The sequence below is a fragment of the Aythya fuligula genome, chromosome 20, assembly GCF_009819795.1.
Source record: "Aythya fuligula isolate bAytFul2 chromosome 20, bAytFul2.pri, whole genome shotgun sequence".
NCBI lineage: Eukaryota > Metazoa > Chordata > Aves > Anseriformes > Anatidae > Aythya > Aythya fuligula.
The window spans coordinates 8639173-8665837 of NC_045578.1; the positions used below are offsets into that span (position 1 = coordinate 8639173).

Below are 26665 nucleotides of genomic sequence, written 5' to 3' on the forward strand. Positions count from 1 at the left end.
TAAACTAACTGGTGTGGTTTCTGCTCCTGCTTTAGTAGAGTTAAAGTATCTTGAATCTGCTTGTATTTTGAATCTACTTGGGGACAAGCAGATTCAAAGACAGCTTGTTCTTATATATGGAACAAATACTCATGTATATTTAACTGCTTTCCAAACTCTTAAAATTTGATTCTGCTATGAGAGTACTCAAGTATTCAGCTGGGGACAAAAAAAAAAAAGCACTTCTAGTCCTCCTGAAATGGCACAGCTGTCCAATTCTAAAAATTACTTACTCGTTTTATCCAATACCAAATCTGATTAATCTATTCCTGTCTTGCAGATCAGTGACAAGCATGATGTGGTGTTTCTGATAACAAAGTATGGCTATATCCACTTGTATGACCTGGAAACTGGCACCTGTATCTACATGAACAGAATCAGTGGAGAGACCATATTTGTTACTGCCCAGCATGAAGCAACAGCCGGAATTATAGGAGTAAACAGAAAGGGACAAGTAAGAAAGCTTGGCTTGGAAACTACTTGCTTAGCCAATCCAGCTGGCCTTTAATGATAGGCTACAGTGTTCTTATTGATGTCTGAAAGTCTACATGAATGAACAAGGCAGAATATCAGAGTGAGGAGCATGATAGTATCAAATATCTGAACAGGAGTGCAGCTTGTCTGCATTTTTTACCTTTTTTTTTTTTTTTTTGTAATGACAGTCAGTGGATCTAAGCACCCTCTTCCTGTTGAGGATAGAACTAGAATGTATTTCTGTTTTGGGCAGATGTTACCCTCTTACAGAGCACCTGCTAGTGAAGTCTTAAATATGCTAACTTGAAATTCCACGTTCAGGACATCTCAAGTCTGCATGTTCTGAGCCATACATTTCAGTGTATGCTATAGCTTTACGTTTAGAGGTTAACTTAGCACTTGCCTCTTCTCTTATATTTGGACTAACTGAAAGTTTTCCTCAATCATTTATTCAGGTGCTGTCAGTATGTGTGGAAGAAGAGAATATTATTCCCTACATCACCAATGTGCTCCAGAATCCTGACCTGGCTTTACGAATGGCTGTCCGCAACAACCTGGCTGGAGCTGAGGAACTTTTTGCTAGAAAATTCAATGCACTGTTTGCACAAGGGAACTATTCAGAGGCAGCAAAAGTGGCAGCTAATGCTCCAAAGGTAAAGGATGAACAGTTTGAATAGTACTGAACTCTGCTGGCTTAAGCTTCATGCTTCAGGAAAGTTCTCTGAATTCATCCGAGTGGCAAGACCAGAGACCTGTCCTAATGTAGTACTTGTTAACATTCCCATGAAGATCCAGTATGCTGTGTGCTGAGAGTACTGGAATGTTCTAAATGCTGGAAGGTTCTAAAGCTTGTATGAAGTCTATAGAGGGGGGGAAGGAACTGAAAGAAGCAATGGCTATGTGACTTAATGCTTCTGGTATAAATTTTAATCCCTCCAATGACAGGAAAAGTCTCTTTGAAATGACAACCTCTAACTGAGGCTGCATCTGTAAACAGAATAAAATGGAGAGATGCTAAGATTGAAGATTCACTAAGGCTGGAGATTGTTTAGCATAGTAAATTCAGATGAGAGGAACTTGCTTGCAAGAACAAGAATGACTTAATTCTGTAGGACAGTCCTATGATGTTAAACTAATTCCAGCAGCAATACAGATTTAATAGGCTACTATTGCACATCTTCTATTAAAACATCTCAAATGCAATGCTCAGTGGTACTGCTGACTGTTTTCTGGGTTGGCAAAACATAATGTTGCTGCAGTAAGCATTTCCAACTTCAGCTTTCTGGAGGAAATCTTGCCAAGCCACAATAGCAGAACAGGAAACTAAAGTGCATCTCTATTTCTGGCAGGGAATCCTGCGTACTCCAGACACCATCCGTCGGTTCCAGAGTGTTCCAGCTCAGCCAGGACAGACTTCTCCTTTACTCCAGTACTTTGGTATTCTGCTTGACCAAGGGCAGCTGAATAAGTATGAGTCGCTGGAACTCTGCAGACCAGTTCTTCAGCAGGGACGCAAACAGCTCTTGGAGAAATGGTTAAAAGAAGACAAGGTAAATTTGGAATAGATACCTCTTAGGTACTCGAAGATAACTGCCTGGTAGTGCTTTTTTTGAGGAAAGCTCAACTGGGCAACTCCTCAATGCACTGTGTCATCAAATAATTGATTACTTTGAGCTGCATTTAGATTTCTGTAATTAGCTGAAGAAACAGGCTGATATCTGATAACCTAGTTCTTTTTAGCCCTACAAATGCATTTCTGACTCTTGTCAGACCAACCTAAGAAACATTCCTGTAGATGAAAGCGTCAGATAACTCTATCAAGCTTGGCCTTAGATTATTATTATTCTTTTTAAGGAAATCCTATAAGGAAGACAAATGAGATGCAAATGAAACACATTTCATCATGACACTGTTGGGGTGGGCTTACTGTATTTATCTCTTTTAAACAGCTGGAGTGTTCAGAGGAGCTTGGAGATCTCGTGAAATCTGTAGATCCTACACTAGCACTTAGTGTCTACCTGAGAGCCAATGTTCCAAACAAAGTCATTCAGTGTTTTGCTGAAACAGGACAAGTCCAGAAGATTGTTTTGTATGCTAAGAAGGTGAGAGGAAACTAAGTTGCTCTGCCTGTTCTATATTTAGGAATAATTTATGTATGCTCTACAATTACTAAAAGTATTCTTGGGGGCATCTGAGAGTTTGTATTGCCTCTCTTGGTCCAAAGTTTTGTTGCTAATTATTCCTAGACTTCTTACATGTATCCCTGCATCCTTCCCTGTGTAGCCTCCTCCAAATGAGGAAATTGTGACTGCTTTGTGTAAGATACTGACAGTAGCTTTTACTGAGCTCTGTGTTCTTGCAGAGTTACTACTTCTCACTCTCTCTTCAGGTTGGGTATACTCCAGACTGGATTTTCTTGCTGAGGAACGTAATGAGAATCAGCCCTGATCAAGGACAGCAGTTTGCACAAATGCTTGTTCAAGATGAAGAGCCTCTTGCAGACATAACACAAGTAAATAATTTTATTGCTGTTACATGTTAACTCCCGAGGTGATAAATTGTTAAGAGGAGCCATACTCCTCTTCCATACATCAGGGAAAATACTTTGAACTGTTTGTTTGGGTTTACCCTACTGGGACAATGCGGTTTCTTGCCTAGTTTTAAGAACACTATGTGACAGCTTGATATGTTCGAAGCTGCCCTTAATATTGCTTTGTCTAAATGTGCTTTCAATTACAAGTCAAAAGCCTAATCTTTTTTGCAGATTGTGGATGTCTTTATGGAATATAACTTAATTCAGCAATGTACAGCCTTCTTGCTGGATGCACTGAAGAATAATCGTCCCTCAGAAGGTCCCCTGCAAACACGTTTACTTGAGATGAACCTCATGCATGCGCCTCAGGTATACTTTGCAATTTTATCTGAATTAGACGAGCCTCTAGTTTGTGGTTCATATCAAATGCCACTGATAAATGTTTAAAATCTTGAAAGAATCTCTGCTTCAACTGTAAAGCTAGAATTCTGTTATATTTTTTAGATGCTTCAAAGCCGTAAGGTAGTTTCTCTTCTTTTCAGATCATTTCTGAATTGCTCAATTGCATAGAACTGCTGTGAGTGTTACTGTTAATTCTTGGCTTCTTTGCTACAATTGAAATACAGTTTCTCAAGCTAGAAAGTTTTGTTTATGGGGAGCTGCACATTGAATTGTGACAGTGCTGTAGGAGCTAAATGAAACTTTCTGTTATTACTTCTAGGTTGCAGATGCTATCCTGGGAAACCAAATGTTTACTCATTATGACCGGGCTCACATAGCTCAGCTGTGTGAGAAAGCTGGCTTGCTGCAGAGAGCACTCGAACACTTCACAGACTTGTACGACATCAAGCGTGCAGTAGTTCACACTCATCTTCTCAATCCTGAGGTATAAAATCAAATTTCCTGAATCTATCAAAAGCTAAGAAATTAACGATTTCTTTCCACTTTGACTTCAGAGTGTAGTGTTTTACTTGGGTCTAAAATGGCTTATGTATTTTTGCAGTGGTTAGTGAACTATTTTGGCTCCTTATCGGTAGAAGACTCGCTGGAGTGTCTGCGTGCTATGTTATCTGCTAACATTCGTCAGAACCTGCAGATCTGTGTCCAGGTAGCTTCAAAATACCACGAACAACTGTCAACACAGTCGCTTATTGAACTCTTTGAGTCCTTCAAGAGCTTTGAAGGTAAGTTCATGCTCCTGTCTTTAGCAAAAGGAACTAGTGCTTACTTTTTCATACATGTATACATGAAGGATTTGGAGGATGGTTAATGGAATGTGGTGCTATTATGGATGGATTTCTTGCATAGTGTGCTTTTTCTGAAAAACATACACACAACATTGATTACTTCAGGCAAGTGACTTCCAAGTCGCTTAAAGCTGATGGCACATAGGACTTGATTAAGTGTGATTTAGCTGCAAGTTGTGGTAAGCAGCTTTTTTACTGTGTGCTTGTTTTGGTGAAAGGTTGCGAGTGTGGCTTGGACCCAGCTACTTCTGATTTTTGGAACCCTTCCTTGCTCTTGTGTAGGGGTGTAAGGAAGGCACGTGCTGGATATTATTTCAACAAAGTTGATCTCTCCCAATTGATGGGAATACATTACTATTCATCAAAGTTGTATATGATATGCTAGTCTATGTAATACATGGAGAACAGCAGGTACAGCTTGGCTAGAGCATCTGGTCTTTGTAAAATAATTGCAATACTTGAATTAAAAGTTCTTTATAAGCTTCTGCACTAGTCCAATTTCAGATTTCCATGTAATCAAAACTAGGTAGGCTTTCCCACAAGCTAAAACTCATCCAACTTAAGTACTAGCAAAATAACATGTTGACCATTTCCTTCAAGGTTTGTTTTATTTCCTGGGCTCTATTGTAAACTTCAGCCAGGATCCAGATGTGCACTTCAAGTATATTCAAGCTGCATGCAAGACAGGGCAAATTAAAGAAGTAGAAAGAATCTGCAGGGAAAGCAACTGCTATGATCCAGAACGTGTTAAAAACTTCCTCAAGGTAATATTTGGACAGTGTGGATTGTGTTGGTGTCAGTTAATTGCATGAATGCTTTCAGAGTTCAAGGTTGATCTATCAATTCGTTTTACTTCTATACACTTTCTGAAACTTCAGCCAGGTGAACTGCAGTTTAGCTCTGCTAGGATAATGCCAGTCTGTGTAAATGCACGTTGACTGTTCCTGCTGGGATTCAGAGCACCTCTGTAACATAGTTCTGAAGAAGTTCCCATTCTGTAGCCCATTATTAGTGCTGAGCTTGTTGACAAATGTAACGTTGCTAGAAATATCTTGGAAACAATGTGGGAGGGGAAAACTTTATCTGGGAACATTTCCTGCCTTCATGTTTGTCAGTTATATAGCATAGTCCTAGATTTTGCTGATCACATCTGAAGATGGCAAAACACTTCAAATGAGAATTCTGTAAAATAAACTGGTGTCACTGAGGTGTAAGGTATGTAAAATGACCAAGCCACCTAAGATAAGTTACCAAGCTGTCAAATTCCTGATGAAAGCTATTGTTTTTTGTGCTGTTCCATGTCTGGAATGTGCAGGACATGTACCAGGTAAATCTCCCAGTACAGGCCTCCCTGTGTAAAGTCCTTAACTACAATTTGTATCTGTAGGATTATATTCTGGGATGTGCATGTTCAAATAAGTGCTCTGAAATGCGTTTCTGGACTGGTGTCCACCATGTAGATGAGCTTCTGTATTGTAACGATTGTAATCTTATGCTCAAAGTGGAATAGTTCTAGATAACTTAATCTGATTAACAATTTCAGTACGACTACTAGCTTAATTCTCACTGTTCTCTAAATCCAGTGCTACAAGGTATCACAGGACACCTGGTGTTTGGAGTCAGTTCTGTGTGGAAGCTTTCCATTATGGTCCACAACTTAATTTAGTTTTGGTTAAATGTCTTTTTTGAAATCCCAGAGTGCTAATCCTGCACACCAATAACCAGTGGCAATTAAAAATGCTGCCTATAGCTTAGACTCACAATAGTTGTACTGTGTTGTAACATTTTGTAGACCCTGCCACGCAAAGCAGCACAGTTAAACTTCAGAAAGCTTCTTGCTGTAGGCCCTGATGTGGGTGTATTCTTACTTGCTGCATATTGTGTTGTTTTTTTTTTTAAAAAAAAAGTCAAATAATAAGCTGTCATTAATTGATTGACCATTGAATTTGGGGCTTTCCAAGTTCAGCTTGCTTTAACAATTTGATTGTATCTTTCTGCTTGACTCTGAGATCAAAACCAAATTACACAAGTTCTTCTCCTTCTAGGAAGCTAAACTCACTGACCAGCTACCGCTCATCATTGTGTGTGATCGCTTTGACTTTGTCCATGACTTGGTGCTGTACCTGTACAGAAATAATCTCCAAAAGTACATCGAGATTTATGTACAGAAGGTAAGTTACAATTTTTCACTTAGCTTTAATGGGCCAAACTGATCAACCTTTCTAGTATTGTGTGCAGCTATAAGCACAATGTTTTTATAAGTATTCAGCAAAAAGCCTCATACTTGAGACTGACATCTAAGTATCTGTTAGTGGCCTTTGGCAAGTTAGCCCTTATGTGAGTCAGAGTTCTTATTTATTCTTCAGTCAGAGTGTAACCCCCCCAGTAATGTGCCTCATGAAGGAGGAACTCTTGATAGAGGAACTAGAGGTTTCTTAGCATAATTTTAACTTCCAGCTTTGGGGCAGGGAGGGTGGGAGATTCTCCTCTACTGTTTATTGCAGGGACAAGTTGGCTTGCTTAGGAGCTCTTCCTATGGGGGCTGAGCGCTAGTGAGCCGCTTAACTGTGTTACGAACCCCTGCTGACTGGAGAATTGATTTTTTTTTTTTATTATTTTTTTTTCAAGCCTGTACGGATCCTCAGGAGATAGGGCAGGAAGATGAGGTCACTCTGAGCAAGCAGCCTTCATGTGTATTTCTAGGGATAAGTTCTGACTCTGCTGCATGACAACACGCTGATTTCTTAAAATTATCTTGTTTAGGTGAACCCAAGCCGCCTGCCTGTTGTTATCGGGGGACTGCTTGATGTGGATTGCTCTGAAGATGTGATCAAGAACCTTATCCTTGTTGTGAGAGGCCAATTTTCAACTGATGAACTTGTTGCAGAGGTTGAGAAGAGAAACAGGTACTGAACGTCTGCAAGTCTCTTGATACTTATACGCTCATCTATCTGTGTGCATCCTCAGTATGTAACTAACCCTGGTACTGACAGATAACCAGAAGGTGCCTTTGGGCGAGAAAGCAGTAGAAGTCTGCTGTAATTCTTGGCTGATGTGAGGACCCCCATTAAGTAGTCTTGAGATAATGAGCTGCTTTAGTATGTGATTCTTAAATGTCAAGAAGTTATCCCATTGTAATAGTGAACCAGAATTCAGGCCAGAATGGAGTACTCTGTAATTCTGGTTTATTTACTGACTCTTCTACACTAGAGTCCATAATGAAGAAAATGTGCGAGGGGATACCTATTCAACCTCTAATCCAAAACTACCTTCTTTCTAGGCTGAAATTGCTTCTGCCCTGGCTGGAAGCAAGAATTCACGAGGGTTGTGAGGAGCCTGCAACTCACAACGCGTTGGCCAAAATATACATTGATAGCAACAACAACCCGGAGAGATTCCTGCGTGAGAATCCTTACTATGATAGCCGCGTTGTTGGCAAGTACTGTGAGAAGAGGGACCCTCACCTGGCCTGTGTTGCTTATGAGCGTGGACAGTGCGATTTGGAACTCATCAATGTATGTATGCCAAGGCTGCTGACTCATGGTTTAAGTTCTAACCTAATATGGGATAGGTACTTCAGGATAATTGCTGACAACATTTACTTCCTGAAAAATACTAAGCTAGGAAGTGCTCACTTGTAGTCAAATAAGTAGCTGTTTGAGTGTCCTCTGTAGATGAACGAGAAATGGGAGATTGCTCTGGAAATCCTAGAATGGGAGGCTAATGGAAGTATCAAAGCCCTGGATTTCTAGCTCCCATCTCAGGGGGCTTATTTGATGTTGCTTACAATTAGTGTGTCCACAGGTAGACTCCAGTAGTTGTGACTCCAATCTGAAAAGGCTTTGCTTTTTCACTAGGTGTGCAATGAGAACTCCCTCTTCAAAAGCCTTTCTCGTTACTTGGTTCGCCGTAAAGACCCTGAACTGTGGGCCAGTGTGCTATTGGAAAGCAACCCTTACAGAAGACCACTGATTGACCAGGTATAGCTGATAAAATATTAACAGTCTGTGATGTATTACCTTGACTGGCTTGCACCTGCCTTACCTGACGTGTCAATGGCTTGACTCTGCCTACAGGTTGTACAGACTGCGTTGTCAGAGACCCAGGATCCTGAGGAAGTGTCTGTCACTGTGAAGGCCTTCATGACTGCAGATCTTCCTAACGAGCTTATTGAACTGTTGGAGAAAATAGTTCTTGATAACTCTGTGTTCAGTGAGCACAGGTATGTAATGTCAACCTTGAGTTTAAGAAACTTGAATTTATACCTGATGTAGGTGTTGAGCTGCCCTAAGGTGGAACAGCAAATTAACTAGTAACTTCTCCAGAGGGGAGGGTGAATGTCTTGAACATTACTTGATTTATGTACTACTATTTTCTTTCTTCATTTAGGAATCTGCAGAACCTTCTAATTCTTACAGCTATTAAGGCTGATCGCACCCGTGTCATGGAATACATCAATCGCCTGGATAACTATGATGCCCCAGACATAGCCAATATAGCTATCAGTAACGAGCTCTTTGAGGAGGCGTTTGCCATCTTCAGGAAATTTGATGTCAACACGTCAGCTGTACAGGTATCTTAAAGTTTGTCTGCAGTAAATTTGCGATGTGCATCCTCACACAAGGACTTTGCTGTTAATTTGTGACTTTGGTACTTAACACCAGTTGGCACCAAAAGCTGCTTGGTGTCTTTGTCCTATGAAGTAAAACCAACATTCAGTGTGGAGTCACTGAGGAATTGCAATGTGAAACGCAGCTTCGTGTATGGTAAAATTGACCTTCATAGGTAGTGACTGATCATGGCAACCCTTTCTGTAGGTATTAATAGAGCACATTGGAAACCTGGATCGTGCGTATGAATTTGCTGAACGCTGCAATGAGCCTGCTGTGTGGAGTCAGCTGGCTAAAGCACAGCTTCAGAAAGGAATGGTAAAAGAAGCAATTGACTCGTATATTAAAGCAGATGATCCTTCCTCGTACATGGAAGTTGTTCAAGCTGCCAATGCCAGTGGTATGATTACATTTTATTTAAGTCTTTGCTGTTGATGTTGCCGAGCTCTTTTGCGTGATCTGCTCCAAAAGCAGTTCTGTCAAACCTGTCTCTTGATTCAAGCAGTCATCTGACCCTTAAAGACTGCCCTAAAGAATGGGAAAAGTTATATTCTATTTGCGAATCATCAGTTGTCTTATGACTACCTTCTTTACCCAGCTGGAGACTTCTGTCAGAGCAGTTGCTTATAAGGTGGTCTTTACATGTAGTTAAACAGCAGAGTTGACTTATCTAAGGTCACTACGATGGGCTTAATGAATGTAGCACACACACGGTATAAAAGCTAGCCGTGATTGTTGGGGATCATCATATTTTGAAATACGTCAAACTAGGTTGAGCTGGTAGTATAACCTAAGCATAAAGGATCTCAGTGATGGGGATTAAGCATTCTGAACTCCATTTCACAGGAAACTGGGAAGAACTGGTGAAATACCTTCAGATGGCACGCAAGAAGGCCCGGGAGTCGTATGTGGAAACAGAACTAATCTTTGCTCTTGCTAAAACAAACCGTCTAGCAGAGCTAGAGGAGTTTATCAATGGACCCAACAACGCACATATTCAGCAAGTGAGTGATTTTTTTTTGATTTTTTTTTCCAGTGTTAGCAGCAAGCTCTGTATGCCTCACTGATCAGTGAGGTGTTGGGACTTCTATCTCTTTAGATATGTAGGTTTTGAACCTTGCAGGCATTTCCATTTTTGATAATGGCTTAAATGCTACACATTTTATTTAAGTCTGTCTGAAAAGCTGCAAGAATAACCTGGTTATGTTCTGCTGTAGGTTGGCGATCGCTGTTACGATGAAAAGATGTATGAAGCAGCTAAGCTGTTGTATAACAACGTGTCCAACTTTGGCCGTTTAGCCTCAACTTTAGTTCACCTAGGTGAATACCAGGCGGCTGTGGATGGAGCTCGGAAAGCAAACAGTACTCGCACGTGGAAAGAGGTAAACTTACTGCTTGAATAACTTAAGAACTACAGAGCTGTAGTCTCTTCAGAAACTTTTGTAATAATCTATACTAAAATTGTCAATTCCAGGTCTGCTTTGCTTGTGTTGATGGAAAAGAGTTCCGTCTGGCCCAGATGTGTGGACTTCATATTGTAGTGCATGCAGATGAGTTGGAAGAGCTAATCAATTATTACCAGGTAACTAAGTTGACTGCTATTTTACAGTCACGGGCAGAGTTGCCAGTAGAGAATGTAGCTTAAAACTGGAAATCTGGAGTCTGTTTGGTTCCTAATGTTGAAACATTTCTTAACTGTATCTTTTAGGATCGCGGCTACTTTGAAGAGCTGATAACTATGTTGGAAGCAGCACTTGGGCTTGAGCGAGCACACATGGGAATGTTTACGGAGCTAGCAATTCTTTACTCCAAGTTCAAACCACAGAAGATGAGGGAGCACTTGGAACTGTTCTGGTCCAGAGTCAACATCCCCAAGGTGAAAGACCCATTAAACATGACACTTAAAACACATCTCTCAGGATTGTGTGTGCCCTAGCTTTTGCAGTAGCAGCTCATCAAGGTTATGAGAAGCACTGATAGCAATATAATTATATATATAATAATTAGAATTTCTAATGTGCCTTTTGCTTAGGTTCTGAGAGCTGCAGAACAGGCCCATCTCTGGGCTGAATTGGTGTTCTTGTATGATAAGTATGAAGAATACGATAATGCCATAATCACAATGATGAATCACCCAACAGATGCTTGGAAAGAAGGACAGTTCAAAGATATCATTACTAAGGTATAACTTTACTAGTGAAAGGAATTAAAATTCTTGATGTGTGTACTTCCATTCTTTTCATTCACTAGTAGTCTGTTTAAAATCCGGAGTTCTTGATATTGCTGTTTAATTTTAAAACAAATCAACTACAGTAACTAAAAGGACCCCTAGAAATTAATGGGGGGAGGGAGGCTTGGTTGTGCTGGAATGTCTAAGTTTATGTTCATCTTTCATTTGGATTCCTTTGCAATCAGGTTTCTGCTCTGAACGTATGTCCTTGCTCATTTCTAGGTGGCTAATGTGGAGCTGTATTACAAGGCCGTTCAATTCTATTTGGAATTTAAACCTCTGTTGCTTAATGATCTGCTGATGGTGTTGTCCCCTCGGCTTGACCATACTCGTGCTGTTACTTTCTTCACCAAGGTAATTTCCCTACTATTCAGATCAAAGGAGAAGTTAAAATTGCAAAAGCATTTAGCTGTAGAAGCATTTTAAAATGCTCAGCTACTTCACTGCCTCACAGGGAGGATGCTGAAATCTACAGCAAGTTGCCTTGACTTAAGTTTATCTGTCTGCTTCCTTGAAGGTTAAACAGTTACCACTGGTTAAGCCTTACTTGCGTTCTGTTCAAAATCACAACAACAAATCAGTGAACGAGTCCCTGAACAACCTTTTCATTATTGAAGAAGACTACCAGGTATGTCTTGTCTCGTAACAGCAGTATCTGGAACAGACAGGGACTCGCATGTTGTATGTGCTTTGTAAAAGATCTACTCCTGAACTTCAGACAAGTTCTGTTCAAGCTGGCTCCTGTGGCAGTATTAACTTAACACTCTAGGTCTGCTTTTCACATCTGGAAACAGGTTTCTCCCTTGTTTTCAATAGATTCTGCCTGCTTACTGTTAACTAACATTCCTTAAGCGTATGTTCTTCGCTGCTTCAAACTGAACTAGTAGTGACTAGGGAAGGATTAAGTCAAGAACTGTCAGTGGCTTTTTGGGGGCATTTTTGGTTATTCCTTCTAGGAATTGACCAACTGCTTTGAGTGTGACAGATCCAGCTTTTATTTAAAGCAAATGGGGATGCGAAGGAAAGAATGCAAACATCTAACTATTCTACTATTTGCATAACATGTACAGTAGGTATTCAGTCTCTTGACCACAGCAATTGCTACTGAAAAATATGAACCAGAATACTCTCAACTCCATGTGCGTCAAATGCCAGCTTCTCCAAAAAAAAAAAAAAAAAAAAAGCAGCTCTCACTGCAGGTCTGACTAGTATACTTTTATTTTACTAGAAGTAGGAATACAGAAGATGTATGGAAGGTGTTGACATCTTTGAGGATGCAATTGTTTGGGTGAAATGTGAATAACTTTGTTGTTCTTGCCTCAGGCCCTTAGGACTTCTATAGATGCATATGACAACTTTGACAATATCTCTCTTGCTCAACGTTTGGAGAAACATGAGCTGATAGAGTTCCGAAGAATTGCTGCGTATCTCTTCAAAGGAAACAATCGCTGGAAACAGAGTGTAGAACTCTGCAAGAAAGACAGACTGTATAAGGTAAGACTTGTGCGCAGATCTGGTTTAGCATACTTTACTTGTTTCTAGTCTTTTAACTGACTCCTAGAATTTGGAATCTCGACTTTCCAGTCAAGCTGCATCTTTTTGGAGGCCGCTAGGTGGTGCCTGTTGCTAATCTGGCACATCTTGCTGCAGAGTAGCACTGTATTTCCAAGATTTCTTGGAAACAAGTTGTAGAATGCCTCCTCTCTGCTAATGTTACTAATAAATTGCAGCTTAGTTATGAACCCCACCCACATCAGTGAATATACTATGGCACGTGAAGCTAACCAGACTCTCCTGTTGTAGGATGCAATGCAATATGCTTCAGAATCCAAAGATACTGAGCTGGCGGAAGAATTGTTGCAGTGGTTCTTGCAGGAGAACAAGAAAGAATGCTTTGGTGCTTGTCTGTTCACCTGCTATGATCTTCTAAGGCCGGACGTTGTCTTGGAAACAGCATGGAGGCACAACATCATGGACTTTGCCATGCCATACTTCATTCAGGTCATGAAGGAATACTTGACCAAGGTAAGAGCAGGCGCTTCTCCAACAGTGAAAGCTTGTTAGTCACTGTGGTGTGTATGCCTTGAGACTGTCTGCTTGCTACTAACATTGATATGGGCTTCGTCAAATGTCTGTCTGTCCATGTCCACACTTGTTTTTCAGTCCATCTGGGGAGAGACTTCGCCCTCTAAGAGGCTGAAACACTTGCAGACTCCACTCTTATCTACCAGTTGCAGAACCTGCATCAGTAGTATTTGTCTGACTGTGGGCAGTGTCTTAGGTAGTTCCAAGATTCAGGCTTTTTATATGCCATGTCAGTCAGGAATCCCAGCAGAGAACAAGCTCTAACTAGATTCTAAAATGTTTACTAAAAAACCCTTATAGCCAGAACTTGATTTAACTTTGTCTGCTGTGCACTTAACTTTAAACCATGGCTCTGATGCTAATGACACTAACTATTTGTTTGACTCAACTCTTGCGTGAGGTCACTTTAGGATGGGGAAAATACTTGGTACTGCTCTGACAGACTTGAACCAGGTTTGTCACAGCTAAATACCAGCTGTCACTAGCAAGATTTGCCCTGCTGAAGCTGCTAGAGTATCTTAAAATTAAATGGTGTAAATTCCTTAATGATCAGAACTCTTTGTATGAGAAGTAAAAGTTGAATTCAGTGCTTGAGTCGATGAAGACCACCATAGTGCCCGTTTGTCCAGGAGACTTGCCTGGCTGTTGCTTCCTTCAGGAAGCTGCTATCCTTAAATGCTGAACTTTGTGGGAGGTGGGGAGCTATCTAAGCAATAGCATTGCTCGTCAGACATGCCTGATGTACCAAGCTAATACTAGGCCTCTCCTGGGACTAGTAGTCCTGGAGTAGGATTCTTAGAGATTAAAACATCATGATTTGCTGAAGAGTTAGGATATAACTATAGGGTAGCTAATGAAATCAACGCAGTACAAGCTAGTAATGAGCAGAGCTGCCTTTCTAAAGCAGATACTTCTGGTGTATCTTTGTTTTTGCTCTCCTGTACCTTAATTATTTCTTCCCTGACACTTTTGTTTCTACCTCTTATATGCTAAATATGGAATTTGATTTTTCTAAGCTGCACCTTCTGAATTCCTTTGCAGGTTGATGCAATAAAGGAAAAGGTGAAAGTTGATTCTTGTTTTCCATCTTTAAGTCTGGAGGACTAAGTCTAAGGATTCTGCATGAGTTTTTTTCTTTCCTACGTTTATTACACTGCTGCTACTGCTTTTCCCCCAAACAAAATATCACTAAAGCATATGCAAATTGTTTAACTCTACAAGTAGTTAGTGCAGTAGGACAAAAGTAGTTTCATTTGCTACTAATATGCTAGTAGATCCTCAGGAAGGGCGTACGGGTGATCAGTTGGATCACAGTCAACCTGGTGTCAAAGGGGTGAAGTGCTACTATTGGACTGCCAAACTGACTGGAGGAATGACCTAGAGTAACGAATAATTAAGTCTTGGACTGCTGGCTCTCTCTGAACTATAAACCAATATGGCATTTGCTAATATATTAGCGAATATACAAATACAGGACTGTGATCCAGTTTCTGATCTCTTGACCGTTACTAATGTGTGCTGACAGTAGACAGAAGAGATACTAGCTGCTTCAGAAGAGACTCTTTCTCTCTCAGGTGTCCAGTTCTTATGGTGCTAGTCTAATCCACATGGTGTCCTAGTCCACACGATAACTTAAAACCTCAGCTATTAGACCAAGTCTGTGGTTCCCTTTCCTGTAGTAAGTTTGTTGTAGTTGTGCAAAAAAAAAAAAAAAAGACTGCCTTCCAAGCTCCTCAGCTTCATTAAATTTCTCTTGCTACCTCTTAAAAGAAAAAAAAAGCTCCTCTGAGGCTACTCTGGGTCTTGCCTTTTGCTATGCAATGTTGCCCTTCCTAAGAGCAATTCTAAGGCTTCTGTCCATTTGTTCCTGTACAAATGCCATTCCAATTCTCCTTAGAACAGAAATCAGCCCTAGTGTGAGTTTTCCATTAATATGGTTGGGCAAAGGGCAAACCGACAAATGGCTTCAGGATGGACTAAGTGCAAACTGCTTTTTGGTGACAAGATGTCTGTAAATACACCACTGGAACTCAAGGCTAACCTGACTAAAATGTGTAGTGTAAGGTCCTTCAGCAGCTAGTAAGTGAGGCAGTAAGAAAGCGTGTGTGTGAAAAAAGGTAATTGAACTGCAGTGTTTGCATAAACTACGCATGTGTAGCAGTCATTGCAATTACATCCCACTACTCCTTATGCTACAAGGCATTGCTGTGGGCTGCGTGTGGTTTTTTGGGGGGAGCCTGTATGGCAGTCATCTTCAGACCTCACTCCTGCTTCAGTACTTTTGCCTCTTTTTCATGCACACATAACACGATAACATTGAATGCATGTTACTTTTCTTCTACAGCTTATTGCAGTCCCTGTGGAAAAGCCTTTAAAACAATCTTGTAACAAGTGTGTTAGGGTACCGAACCTGATGACGCCTAAGCAAGTGGTGTGAGAACCATCCTGCAGGCTGGTTACAGACTTGCTCTTGTTATTGAAAATATTTGTTTAATTCTGAGGAGATGCATCAAAACTGGGTCAAAAATGCATTAAACGTCCTGGGCTGGAGGCTTTCCAAGCGTGTGTAAACCAAATGCCTCTGCTTAGTACCAAACTCGCACATTCTTCTTGGATCTGCATCTCTAAACTTGTGCTTTTGTGTTCAGTGTGTTGCTATTTGAGTCAAAACCAGTATAGTTTTCAGCCCAGTGTCTGGAAATGAGTCGTAAAGCATTGGCATACGCTCCGGTGCGCTTTGACAACAGCAAGCCAGATACTGGTGTGAGACAACAAAAATGCTTGCCATGGAAGCCCAATCAATGAATGAACTCATAAAGCTCAGGACTTAAGTCACTTCATGGATTAATGCCTCTAATTGAGGTTACAAACTAAGAGGTTTATGGAACGTGTAATGTGCAACTAAGAAAGAAGAAAGCTGGTAGTGCTGCTTGCAGGTAACTGCTAACATAGCACAGTTAATCTGAAAACTCTTCAACTCATGGATGTTGATGTAGCTGTTCAGTGATGCTGACCCTGTGTAAGTACAGGAAACCTACCTTCGAGCTCCTTTATTAAGGACACATGAAATTAAAGACTAATCTGGTTTGTGAGTTGTCTTACTGTTTTACAAAGTAATTGGCATGGTTGTCTCTGACTTTTCTAAATCTTATCTCCCAGGTAAAATAGCAGTACCTAATTTTTGTGGTTCTAGTTTCAGGGCCTGCCTTAGCCTGTAGTAATGCTGAGTTTCCTTGGATCCATTTTAGTAGCAAGTGATGCTTCAATACAGAACAAGTTTCTTCTCTTGCCTTTTGAAGGGCTGGGCTAACAGCACATTTCCACTTGCTGTGCAGCAGAGTGAAGCTGGCTAGTCTCGTCCTGTTACCGTGTATTAAGCTTGAACAAGCCGAGTATTTGTGGGTTTAGGCTGACTGCCACGCAGTTCTAGAGTGGAAAAAAGCAAGTCTTATACACATGCATTCTCTGCATTTGAACTGAAATTGCATGAGTGAATGGGTTTGGAAAGTGAAATCTTGAGGCTCAAGTGACATGTCGGATGCTATTGCAGTCTGTTACACAAATACCAACTTGAGATCACTTTACATCAGTGTTTTATATTCAGGGAAACTTCTCCAGGTCTGGACATTATCTTAGTTGCTCCAACACCAAAGGTTGCCAACTGACACTGCTAAAATCCGAGTTTATGACCTAAGGCTGCTGGTTTGAAGCAGTTGGAGCAACAGTCAAGGAGCTTACTGATGCCAAAGTAGCTCTAGTCCAATATGGGACCTTTCATACAAAGCTTTGGCCTGGAGCGAGCTTTCAATGAAGTTCCACAAATCCCTCAATTAAGGGTTTTTTTCAGGAAATGAACAATCTTGACTGCACCAGTACCAACATTGCTACTTGAATTGATCTTAACTTGTAAATGGTCTCCTTTTCTTGATGGGTGTTAACATACCACTAAGGCTTTTCCACTTCTCTGCCATGAATAAGTACCTCTTCTGGAGGAGTTGTTTTAACTGTTGGTTTCAATTCCAGGTGGATAAACTGGATGCATCAGAGTCTTTGAGAAAGGAAGAGGAGCAAGCTACAGAAACACAACCTATTGTTTATGGTAATATTTTAGTTCATATGTTGTCAGTAACACATTTATCTTTTAAATCAATACCTCTCTAGACGTGTTTTGGTGGTCCTTCCCCACCCTGAAATGTTCTCCATATGAAATCAATACTAGAGAAAATAGTGCAGGAGCTGTACTAGAACTGTATTACTTGGATCTTGCCCAGTATGCTTTATTTTTATCTTGGGTGTTTCTGTTCTGTAACATACAAAACAGAATTGTATTATTCATAATACACAGAATATATTATTCATAATATATATAACTGTTCTGTCTTCCAGGTCAGCCCCAGCTAATGTTGACAGCAGGACCCAGCGTTGCAGTTCCTCCACAAGCACCTTTTGGCTATGGCTACACTGCGCCTCCGTACGGGCAACCGCAGCCTGGCTTTGGGTACAGCATGTAAGGTGCAGCACAAGTCAGTTTGGAGCTAGCATATTTTCTTACTGAAACTCCACCGTCCCTCCCCGCTTTAACTCATACCAGGGAAAAAGCAAGAGTTCTGCCTCGTGTTCTTGTAACCTTTATTTCATGAAGGACTGTTTTTTCTAGCGCAAACTTTGAATCACTTATGTTAAATCTTTTTCACATTCCATGTCATTTAGACTTTACTTTAAAAGGGGAATAGTTTAAACAAGTTTGTTCAAGTGGGCTTTTGCAGGACTGCTTATTACCATTAAGTCTATTGTGAAGATTCTGATTTGCACTCTATAGTGTTAAACTCTAATACTGAATCTTAAGTTCATTGTATGTGAGCAGCTTACAGTATGTACTGTCTATTCTAAATGCATTTAAGTCTCACTGTATATTCGGAGAAAGCTAAAGTGAAGATACTTGTATTTGACCTTGCAAGACCGCTGACAAGAGACAACACTAATCAGCATATCCTACCCTGGTTGGATTGCATAGCTCTAAAAGAATTTAAAATGCGTACAGACAACCTTGCCTGACTTAAAATGAGTAAAAGTTTTTTTCCTTAACCTATGCAGGTTTTTCCAGTTATGCATATAGAAAATGCTAGTGTCTTTTTGCTCACTCCATATGTAACAGATGACCTTATGTTGTGCTGTATCCTGTGCTTTTGTGGGACATTCCATTCAGGAACAGAGCACCATGATTCCAATCTGTGTATTTACTAACCCTGCCCTGAGGTTTGTGTATGTTGGATATTGTGGTGTTTTAGATCACTGTTTTGAGTGTACAGAAGAGAGAATTCAAGCATATTGCTGTTCAGTTTTGTTTGTGCAATTTGAAATTACTCAATTTAAAAATAAATTACTGGACTGTGGACATGCTGCATAGTGGTAGCTTCACTTTACTGTCTTCAAAAGGACCTTCAACCTCGAACCAAGTATTACAGTGCTAGTCGTTGGGGGCATACGAGTGTATACACCTCAAGGGTAGAAGGGGCCATTAGAACAGAAGCAATAGAGACCAGTAGTGGTGTCTTGCACTGAGGGGACGATACAAGAAAATATGTAATGCTTTTTCTATAGAAAGATTATGCCAGATGGAAGAAAATAGCACTTTTTTCAAGAGTTGGCTGCACTGTGGTCAACTACAGCATCTTTGCCCAGATGATACGTTAGGATCGTAGTAGGGTGTGTCAGTTAAATTGAGATTATGTTCTAGGTATGTAAGTTGCCTTAAATATATTTAGCTTCAAATAAAATTGACTTAAATGTTTCTCAATGAATACTGTCATATTTGAGTGCACTGAATGGTACAGCCCTGGCCCTAGCTGTGGTAGCTCCTGGCAAAGAGATGGAAGCTTCTCCAGCTGTCCTCAGTGTCAGGTTCCAGCCCTGAGGCTGAATCCCCCTCTCCTTGATCAGCTTGAACTGAGGGGTTCTGGCAGGTGAGCGTTACAGCAGGGTAGTGGGTGTGAAGCTGGGGGGCCTGGGCAGCTGCAGGCTAGAGCTGGGATTGTTTATTCCTTGATGAACTGTGCTGGAGTAAGAAGAGTTCTCTCAGGCCCTGCCTCTCACCTGCCTTTGGGCTTAGACCTTCCCTGGGCTGATGAGCAACTGGCCCAGGTAAGATCCCAATGGGATCCTGAGCAAGGCTGCTGCACAGAACTCCTGACTTGGTGCTCAATAGAACTCTCTCAAAAAAACAACCAACCAAACAAAAAACCCACAGCTTTGTTACAAAACTAAAAGTAATAGAAAATCCACCTAATTAGAAGTGCAGGTAACCTGCCTTTTATGTTATTAGAGTTAAAAGGGAGCTCCAGGGGTAGAATCTCCATGATTTGGGTAGAATGCGAGTTGTGATCTGACCTCTGCCCAGTAACTTCTGTAATTGAGTGCTTTCTTAAACCTATAAGGACCCATTAATCCTCAGTAAAATAGGAATTAAATTTCTTCTTGCGTGACAAGCTGTTTATACGTGTGGGTAACTCCCTGTGTTAGCCAGATGGGAAATTCGGATGTGCTTAAATTCTTGTGAAGGCAGCAGCTCCACAGACCTCTCCAGAAAGGAGCACGGCTTACTTACATCTTCCCTTTATAAGTACTGAGCTGTAAGCCCTGTTTAACTTGTTCTGTCTCATACATTTCATACCAGTTACAAGGTGTTGCATCAGTCATGGGCTCAGAAACCCTACACTAAGTTCGCTGCAGCCATCTCCTGCTGTATGGGGCAATCCCTAACTGCTCTAGCAGCCCACCTGTTGTGAATTACAAAATCAATCTAAAAAAAATCCTCATGCGAGGCAAAGGCAGAGGGGAACCTTCTATTTTTGGCACAAGACAACCTTCTCTAATGCTTGTATTCAGTCAATAAAGCAGACAAAGTGTTAATTCATCAACTGCACAAGTCTTACAAATGCTTGATTCCTCCTAGTTAGGGTAGTAAAATTCAGCTCTGCTTCTTGTAACTCTACCCAGCCTAGCATTTTTCCTTCCCACTTCAGAATGCAATGCAGAAGCTAGAGAAACTCATGAACAGCATTACATTTTGCAAGTTTAATTTTTTTACAAAAAAAAATATATTTTTACTGAGAGCATGTGAAACAATCCCAAATTTTGGATATCACTCCTCAGTACCAACGCACTGGCACTTCTTTGGGCCCCGGCTCAGAAGAGCTTTAGGTGCCCAGACACTTTATCCACCACATCGGCTGGACCCGGCCCGATGCCCAGCACCGTCTGCGAGCCGGGGGCGATCTGCGTGCGGCCGGCATCCCGCACCAAGCTGACGGTGAGGCCCAGGCGCCTGGCCTCGGCCAGCAGCTGCAGCAGCGTCTCCTCGTCGGGCGCCCTGAGCACCACCTTGGGCTGCCCGCTGTACTCCCACTGCTGCAGCACCTCGGGCGTCCTCCTCTGCGCCTGCTTGTAGGCCGCCACGGCGGCGTGGCAGCACTGCGCCGCCACCTTCCCCTTGCCCATCTTCAGGTCGTTCCGCACCACCAGCACCAGCTTGAACTCCCCGTCCTCCCCGGGCACCGTCGCCTCAGGTCCCGCTCCTCCGAGGGGCGCCGCCGCCGCCGCCGCCCGGGCCCGGGGCTGCCTCAGGAGCCGCCCGCGGAGGCCCCAGCCCAGGCAGAGGCCGCACGCCACGCCCGCCACCAGCCCCAGCAGCCCCGCCTTGCTCAGCTGCTCCATGGCGGCACCGGGCGGCGGCTGCTGCTGCTGCTGGGCCGTGCTGCGGCTCCGGGGGGCGCCTGCAACGAGACCGGAGCCGTTAGAGCCGTTAAAACCGTTACAACCGTTAGGGCCGAGCGCTCCCCCCACTCCTCACCGCCGCCTCCACGCTGCCACCAGGCCGCGCCGCCGTCGCCAGGAAGTGACGCCAGCACGCCAAAGGGGGCGGGGCTCCGCCGGCCGCGGAGAGCGCCCGAGAGCAGTGGGGAGAGCGGGCGGCGCGGTGCGGTGCGGTGCGGAGGAAGTGACGTCAGCGGGGCGGGAGGGCTCCGCCTCCCACTTCCGGGTTGGCCCGGGCCCAGCGGGAGCAGCCGGGGCGCAGCGCGGTGAGTGCGGGAGGGGACGGAGGGGGAGGGGGGCACCGTGGGGCCGCTCGGGGCACCCGGAGCACCTCAGGCCGCGGAGGAGCCGCCCCCAGCCCGCTACCGGCCGCGGCTCCCCCCTCAGGCCGGCCCCGGGCCCCGCGGTTGCCATGGCAACAGCCCCGGGCCCGGCCGCTGAGGGGCTGTGGGGGAGGGGGGGGAGCTGCCCCAAGGCACCGGGGAGGCCCCGCGGCCTCTCCTGAGGGGAGCGAAGCGGCTGAACGGGGCCGGTGCCCGGGCTCTGCGCGGTGCTGCCGGGCACCTCCACAACGCCCCGGGGCAGCCGGCGCCGCTTTTGCAGCCTCGGGGGTTTGGGGGTGTTTCGGGGAGCCGCGAGGGTGAGGCGGGGGGGGGGCTGCTCGCTGCAGTGCCACAAAGCCGGGTTATCCCCTCACAGTCCCCGAGAAGCGCCTCAGCTTCGGTACCGGTTCGCTCCTGCCCTTTTTTTCTGTGCTGTGAGTGCTGGTGCCCACCAAGGAGCGGGTGCCCTGGCGTTGGTACCCCTGAGGTGGGGAGCTGTGAGGTTGCTTCTTTATTCCTTGGAGCGTATCAAAGGGGCTTGATAACATCAGCCTGCCCTTATTTCTGCAGCACGGGATGGACTCTTTATTGTTATTATTTCTCGTTGTTAATAGGTGATAGTTGCACTGATTGCTTCACCCCGTGCTTTCTGATGAGTGTTTGAAATAGCACATTTACAGTTGTGCAACGGGAGGGTAGCACTGCTTGTTGAGTTGAGCACCGTGCCCTACTTAGCAGGTGAAATCAGTGATGCTGGGGATTTCTGGGGGAAGGCGGAGGAGGGGGCTTGGGAGCTTTGAAGAGGGAAGTGGCACTGAGAAAGGGGAGGGTGCTGGAAGCGGTGCCAGCCTTCGGCTGGGAAGTCTGCGCTGTTTCCACTTCAAAGAGTCTTTTCCTGGGGTTGTCTTTGAATAGCCTTGGAATCTGTCATAACTGTCTGACTGCGTCCTGTGAATACCCATTGTTAGAATGTTAATGCATGCTTTGGGACTTCCTTTTATTTCTTAATAACTTCTGTTTCTAAAACAAACCCAAACCTACTACGCTTCAGGAGCAATAGTTAGAGCAGAGCAGGTTTTTTTCCGGCAGAGTTGTGACGAGAAGCCATCACCTTCGGTTAGACCTTTACCTTCAGTGCCATGCGGAGACGTGTGAGCTGGCTGGACTTTGCCATCTCAGGGGGATGAAGGGCACAGCCTTGAGGCTGTTGCGACACCGAGCAGGGGACACGGGACAGCACCTGGCTGGGTTTGGTGTCACGCTGACCTGACAGACCCAGGGGACAGTAAGATGTGAGGCAGGCAGCCTCGTGTACTATGAATTTGTTGAAAAAATGTTCTCACCTTCAGAGCACAGCACCCGGGCTGAGGGCTGCGTCCACCCTCTGCCAAGGCATTAACGTGCACGGATTTCCCTATAGCCCTCAAACCGAGGATGTGAAAGACACCGTGTCAGCTTAGTCACCTGAATATTAAGTCTTGTTCTGTCCCTGTTAGGGGAGCCGCCCCATTCCCTAAGCTGCCATCTGCCCCCCAGGCCCGCTGCTGCCCACCTGCTCAAGGAGTAAGGAGCTCAGACCCAGCCTGTGCCCTCCCCTGGGGCACGGCGTGCTGTGCTGACAGTGCTCACGTTCCCAGTTCTGTAGTTTCCTTTCTTATTTAAGGAGTTTCTTTGAACTTTCCGCAAGAGCTTGCTGTGAAGACCTGGACAACCTGACTTTTGGCTTTCCTACCATCTTTGTGCCTTTCCACCTATGCACTGTGTCATGACTTTATTATACTCGCTGATTCTAGTGCTGGATCTACACAGGCAGCCGTCAGTGTTCGTGGTTCACTGGAGAGCAGTTTGATAAATTCAGCTGTACCAGCAGAATCACAACTTCATTTAGCCCCAAAAGAAAAAGCGTGGCATCCCTGAAGCTCCTGTGACAACATTAATCCGTGCTTTCCTAAGAGATGCTCCAAAGTCTTTTTGGAAAAACAGAAATTTTAACTCTAAATTGTAAAATGACTTTGTTTTTGAAACCTTCATCTTGTTAGGAGTTGGAAAATAGGTCTGGTGCACAGGGGCATAACCCACAAAATGCAAACCTGTGGTCTTTAACTGAATTGGTTGTCCTTGCCTTTGAGGGCTTAAACTACTTTAGTTAGAAAAACATTTTTAGAATGGGAATAAATGCACTCATAGGAAAGTAGCCCGTAATAGCTACGTCTGTAGAGATTTTGACCATCTTTCAGATGTGTCCTAATTTATTTTAATTGAATGCTTCCCCTGAGTGCTAGAGGACTGGAAAAATAAAGCAGGTACTTCTTATATTTTCTGTGGCTTTAGGAAAGTTATTAACCTTCAAGTCAGGGACCCTGGCAGCCCTGTATCACATGGTGAGCAGCGTTACCTTACTATGTAGGGACAGAAGGTTTGGAAGAGCACTCACTTTGGTCTTGAGTGCCTGCAAAGCTAAGGACGACGTTGTCTGTTCTGCTGGCTTTGAATCCCGAAGACGTGGTGAAGAGTGGCTCAGTGTCACGGAGCTGCAGGGGTACGTAACGCTTCGCTTCGGGACTGGTCTCGTCCTTTGTCTGAACGTGTTCTTGTGCAGGCAGTCGTTGAGGTCTGAAGGAGGTCAGTTCTGAAGGAGAGTGCTCTCAAAACCTTTACTCGCTGAGGAGCAGTGAGCTTACTCCCTGTGTAAATTGTTGAGCATCCGATCTCTGAAACAAAACCGTGCTGCAGATGTGTAAAGCTGTGTGGCTTAGTGCAGTTAGTTACACCTCTGAAGGTCCACCTTTTGTTCTCTTTATTGTGACTGAAGAGCAGCGACACAACGCAGGGAGCTCCAGCAGCCTCCCCAGGACTTCGGAAAGAAGAGACTTTTGTCCTTTCCTGTGGTCACAGCATGCAGAAGCAGCAGTGTGTAATGTTCCCATGTTCCAAGCTCGTTACGCTTTGTTCGCTTTGGCTGCGAAGTGCCAGTCACAGTCGTGAGGAGCCCTTTTTGTTGGTCCATTTACGTTTTGACTGGCAATAATTGTCTTTTTGTACTTAATGTTATGGATTGCACTGCAGCTGAATAATGGCTTGTGGGCTGTTTGTTCAGCCCCACAAAGAAGTTCTTGTCTGAGCACAGCTCTAGCAGATGATCTAAGCGACTCTGATATCAAAACTGTTCAAAGTTGTTTTCCTCGCTCCTTTAATAGTTCATTTGTATGTTTGCTGCTAACTACTCAGTGGACTTGGGAATTTCTTTTTGGATCCAGGCTGTGTGGCTGTTAGGGTTCATAAGAAGCGGGGGCTGTTTAACAGCTGGGATTTCATTTTCTTTGGGCTCTCGCAGATTTGGCATAGACCTGAGGATGTGGACATGGTCACTGAAGGGTAACTCTGTTTTGGCTCGCTTTCCTGCTCCAGTTGATCTCCACATGGAGACATTGGTGCAGGACTGGTGGTTCTGATAGGTGCCAAACGGATCAGGGAGCTAACGTCCCGGATGCACACCCTCCTGTTCCTTACACTAGGATGCTCTTTAGGCTTTGGCAAACTGAGAAGTTCTTTCTGAACCCAGCAGGCGGTTGGTTTCTGAATCACAGCCCTGCCAGACTTGCCCTGTGGTAGGTCCCAGATCTCCCAGCCAACTCTGTTCTTCCATCTGAGTCCTCAGAGCACTCCTGCAGGGTGCCTGAACTTTGGGGCCATCTTAACGAGTATACACCCTACACCAGTGTGCAGGGGGGTTATTTATCTTTGTTGTAAATACTGGTTTGTGCACTTGAGGTAGTGCCAGGCAAAGGTAATCCCAGGTTGATGCCTTTCCGAGCAGACAGGGTAGAACTGGCTCTGTTAGCTGAGGTTGGGAAAGCTGTGATACGCGTGTCGATACGTGTGCATGAATGCATCGGGAACCCCAGAGACCGCTGGCTCTGAGTGCCAGTAAGGCGTTTAACAGGCTGGGGTGGATGCAGCTCGTGGGGATGAAGTGTTGTGCACAGCCGAGACTTGAGCATCGGACATGGGCAGCGCTTTGTGTCACCCCAAATTAACTTCCTTGAAATGTAGTTAAGCGAAGTGCAGAGAACAAACCGATTGGCGCTTCAGTTTTGAAGGCTAAATCGAAGGGGAAAAAAGGAAGAAAGGAAAAAAAGATGAATTTCAAAATGAGGAGCACGTGACTTCCACTGAAATTTTTTAATGGGTGTTTATGTATACATCAACAAAATGAGACCAACGTTTCCTGAACCAGAAGGTTTTTTTTGTGTGTGTGTGTGTGTGGCTTGGTGTAGAATGGCTTCCTAGGAAAACTTGCAACTGCGGGCGTCCAAATTCAATTTTCAAGTGCAGTCACCAGAAAGAAGATGCTCCACTGTTTTCAGGGCCTTACTGTCCTGCGGAAACTGGGAGGTGGTAAAATGTTTGATCCTTGTGTCACTGGAGCGACTGGCCTGGTGTCCTCAGCTGGGTGCTGCTGGAACTCCTCTGCCTTCCAGCATCAGGCTGCTGCTGTAAGCCTGGCCTGAGGAGAGAGCTTTGTGTTTCTGTGGTGCTTTAGTAGCAGTGCAGAGCAAAGCTTCAGCTGCAAGTGACTGCAGAAGGATGCTGTGGAGCTCTCGCTGTAGCAGGTCAGTCCTCGTTGTCCTTGGCTGAGCCCTTCAGCGTTCTTCAGAAGCAAACCTCTGCAAGGCTGTGCCCTTAATTCCCCTGGTGGTTTGGGTATTCTGGGGCCCAGGTTTCAATGAATAAAAACTGTAACGTGCCAAGAGGTTAGTTCCTACTAGTTTGTGGTTAATTCCTACTAGTTTGCTGAACTAGCCGCATTTATATTTGTGCTCATTTCATTTCAGAAAGAAGCTGGTGGAGGAAGTACTGCTTCCTCAGACCTCGATGCTTTTTGACCATTGGGTTTTAAGTAAAACCTCTTTAATAACCACAGCTAGCAATTTTATCTGTAATCTGTTTTATTGTATTAAGCCTGAGGATCAGACGTGTTCTACTAAACAGGTATAAAACTAATTTGTGAAACCCTGGAACTACGAAACAAACAGTATCTTAAATCTTCTAACATTTCATTTAAAAAAAAAAAAAAAGACAAAATGATTGCAGTGTGAATCAAAGCGAAGATCTCGCTCCTGTTTACCAAACCTGAATTGCGGCTTGGCTCTTAAGCCTGACATAAATCAAAGGGGAACTATTTTTGCCATCAAATTTTAATTTCCTGCAGTAGACAGTTTTATATAACCTGTCATTTGGATATTGTACTACTTCCCAGCAAAAGCAGCATATCAAAAACTGTAAATCAGGTTTGCTTACGGGGAGAAATA

At 43.7% G+C, this 26665-nt stretch overlaps 3 protein-coding genes across 5 annotated transcripts in view; 2 read left to right on the forward strand and 1 right to left on the reverse strand.

The window, feature by feature from the left end:
- Positions 1-19009, forward strand: part of CLTC (clathrin heavy chain) — a 29899-nt gene extending 10890 nt beyond the window's left edge. Inside the window, exons 6-33 of one of the 2 annotated variants that reach the window (XM_032200681.1) lie at positions 320-493; positions 969-1166; positions 1863-2063; positions 2463-2615; positions 2903-3025; positions 3278-3415; positions 3768-3932; positions 4050-4230; positions 4894-5057; positions 6339-6464; positions 7057-7199; positions 7574-7808; positions 8151-8273; positions 8370-8515; positions 8683-8866; positions 9111-9303; positions 9750-9907; positions 10121-10285; positions 10378-10485; positions 10612-10779; positions 10936-11085; positions 11356-11487; positions 11651-11761; positions 12457-12627; positions 12937-13158; positions 14260-14280; positions 17242-17317; positions 17605-19009. In XM_032200681.1, coding sequence (XP_032056572.1) covers positions 320-493; positions 969-1166; positions 1863-2063; positions 2463-2615; positions 2903-3025; positions 3278-3415; positions 3768-3932; positions 4050-4230; positions 4894-5057; positions 6339-6464; positions 7057-7199; positions 7574-7808; positions 8151-8273; positions 8370-8515; positions 8683-8866; positions 9111-9303; positions 9750-9907; positions 10121-10285; positions 10378-10485; positions 10612-10779; positions 10936-11085; positions 11356-11487; positions 11651-11761; positions 12457-12627; positions 12937-13158; positions 14260-14280; positions 17242-17317; positions 17605-17729 — 4254 coding nt within the window. In that variant the 3' untranslated portion in view covers positions 17730-19009. The remainder of the gene's footprint in view (positions 1-319; positions 494-968; positions 1167-1862; positions 2064-2462; positions 2616-2902; positions 3026-3277; positions 3416-3767; positions 3933-4049; positions 4231-4893; positions 5058-6338; positions 6465-7056; positions 7200-7573; positions 7809-8150; positions 8274-8369; positions 8516-8682; positions 8867-9110; positions 9304-9749; positions 9908-10120; positions 10286-10377; positions 10486-10611; positions 10780-10935; positions 11086-11355; positions 11488-11650; positions 11762-12456; positions 12628-12936; positions 13159-14259; positions 14281-17241; positions 17318-17604) is intronic. The other variant, XM_032200682.1, reaches the window with a different exon arrangement.
- Positions 19010-20265: 1256 nt separating this feature from the next.
- Positions 20266-21110, reverse strand: PTRH2 (peptidyl-tRNA hydrolase 2). Its single transcript, XM_032200686.1, has 2 exons — positions 21068-21110; positions 20266-20990 (listed from the first exon to the last, which is right to left on the reverse strand). The coding sequence occupies exon 2, from the start codon at positions 20929-20931 to the stop codon at positions 20404-20406; it is 528 nt and encodes a 175-aa protein (XP_032056577.1). The 5' UTR covers positions 20932-20990; positions 21068-21110; the 3' UTR covers positions 20266-20403.
- Positions 21111-21160: 50 nt separating this feature from the next.
- The window catches only part of VMP1 (vacuole membrane protein 1), a 64381-nt gene continuing 58876 nt past the window's right edge, over positions 21161-26665 (forward strand). The window contains exon 1 of one of the 2 annotated variants that reach the window (XM_032200684.1): positions 21161-21296. The gene's annotated coding sequence lies outside the window, so the exon portion shown is untranslated. Of the gene's footprint in view, positions 21297-25915; positions 25967-26665 lie in introns of those variants that run through there. The other variant, XM_032200685.1, reaches the window with a different exon arrangement.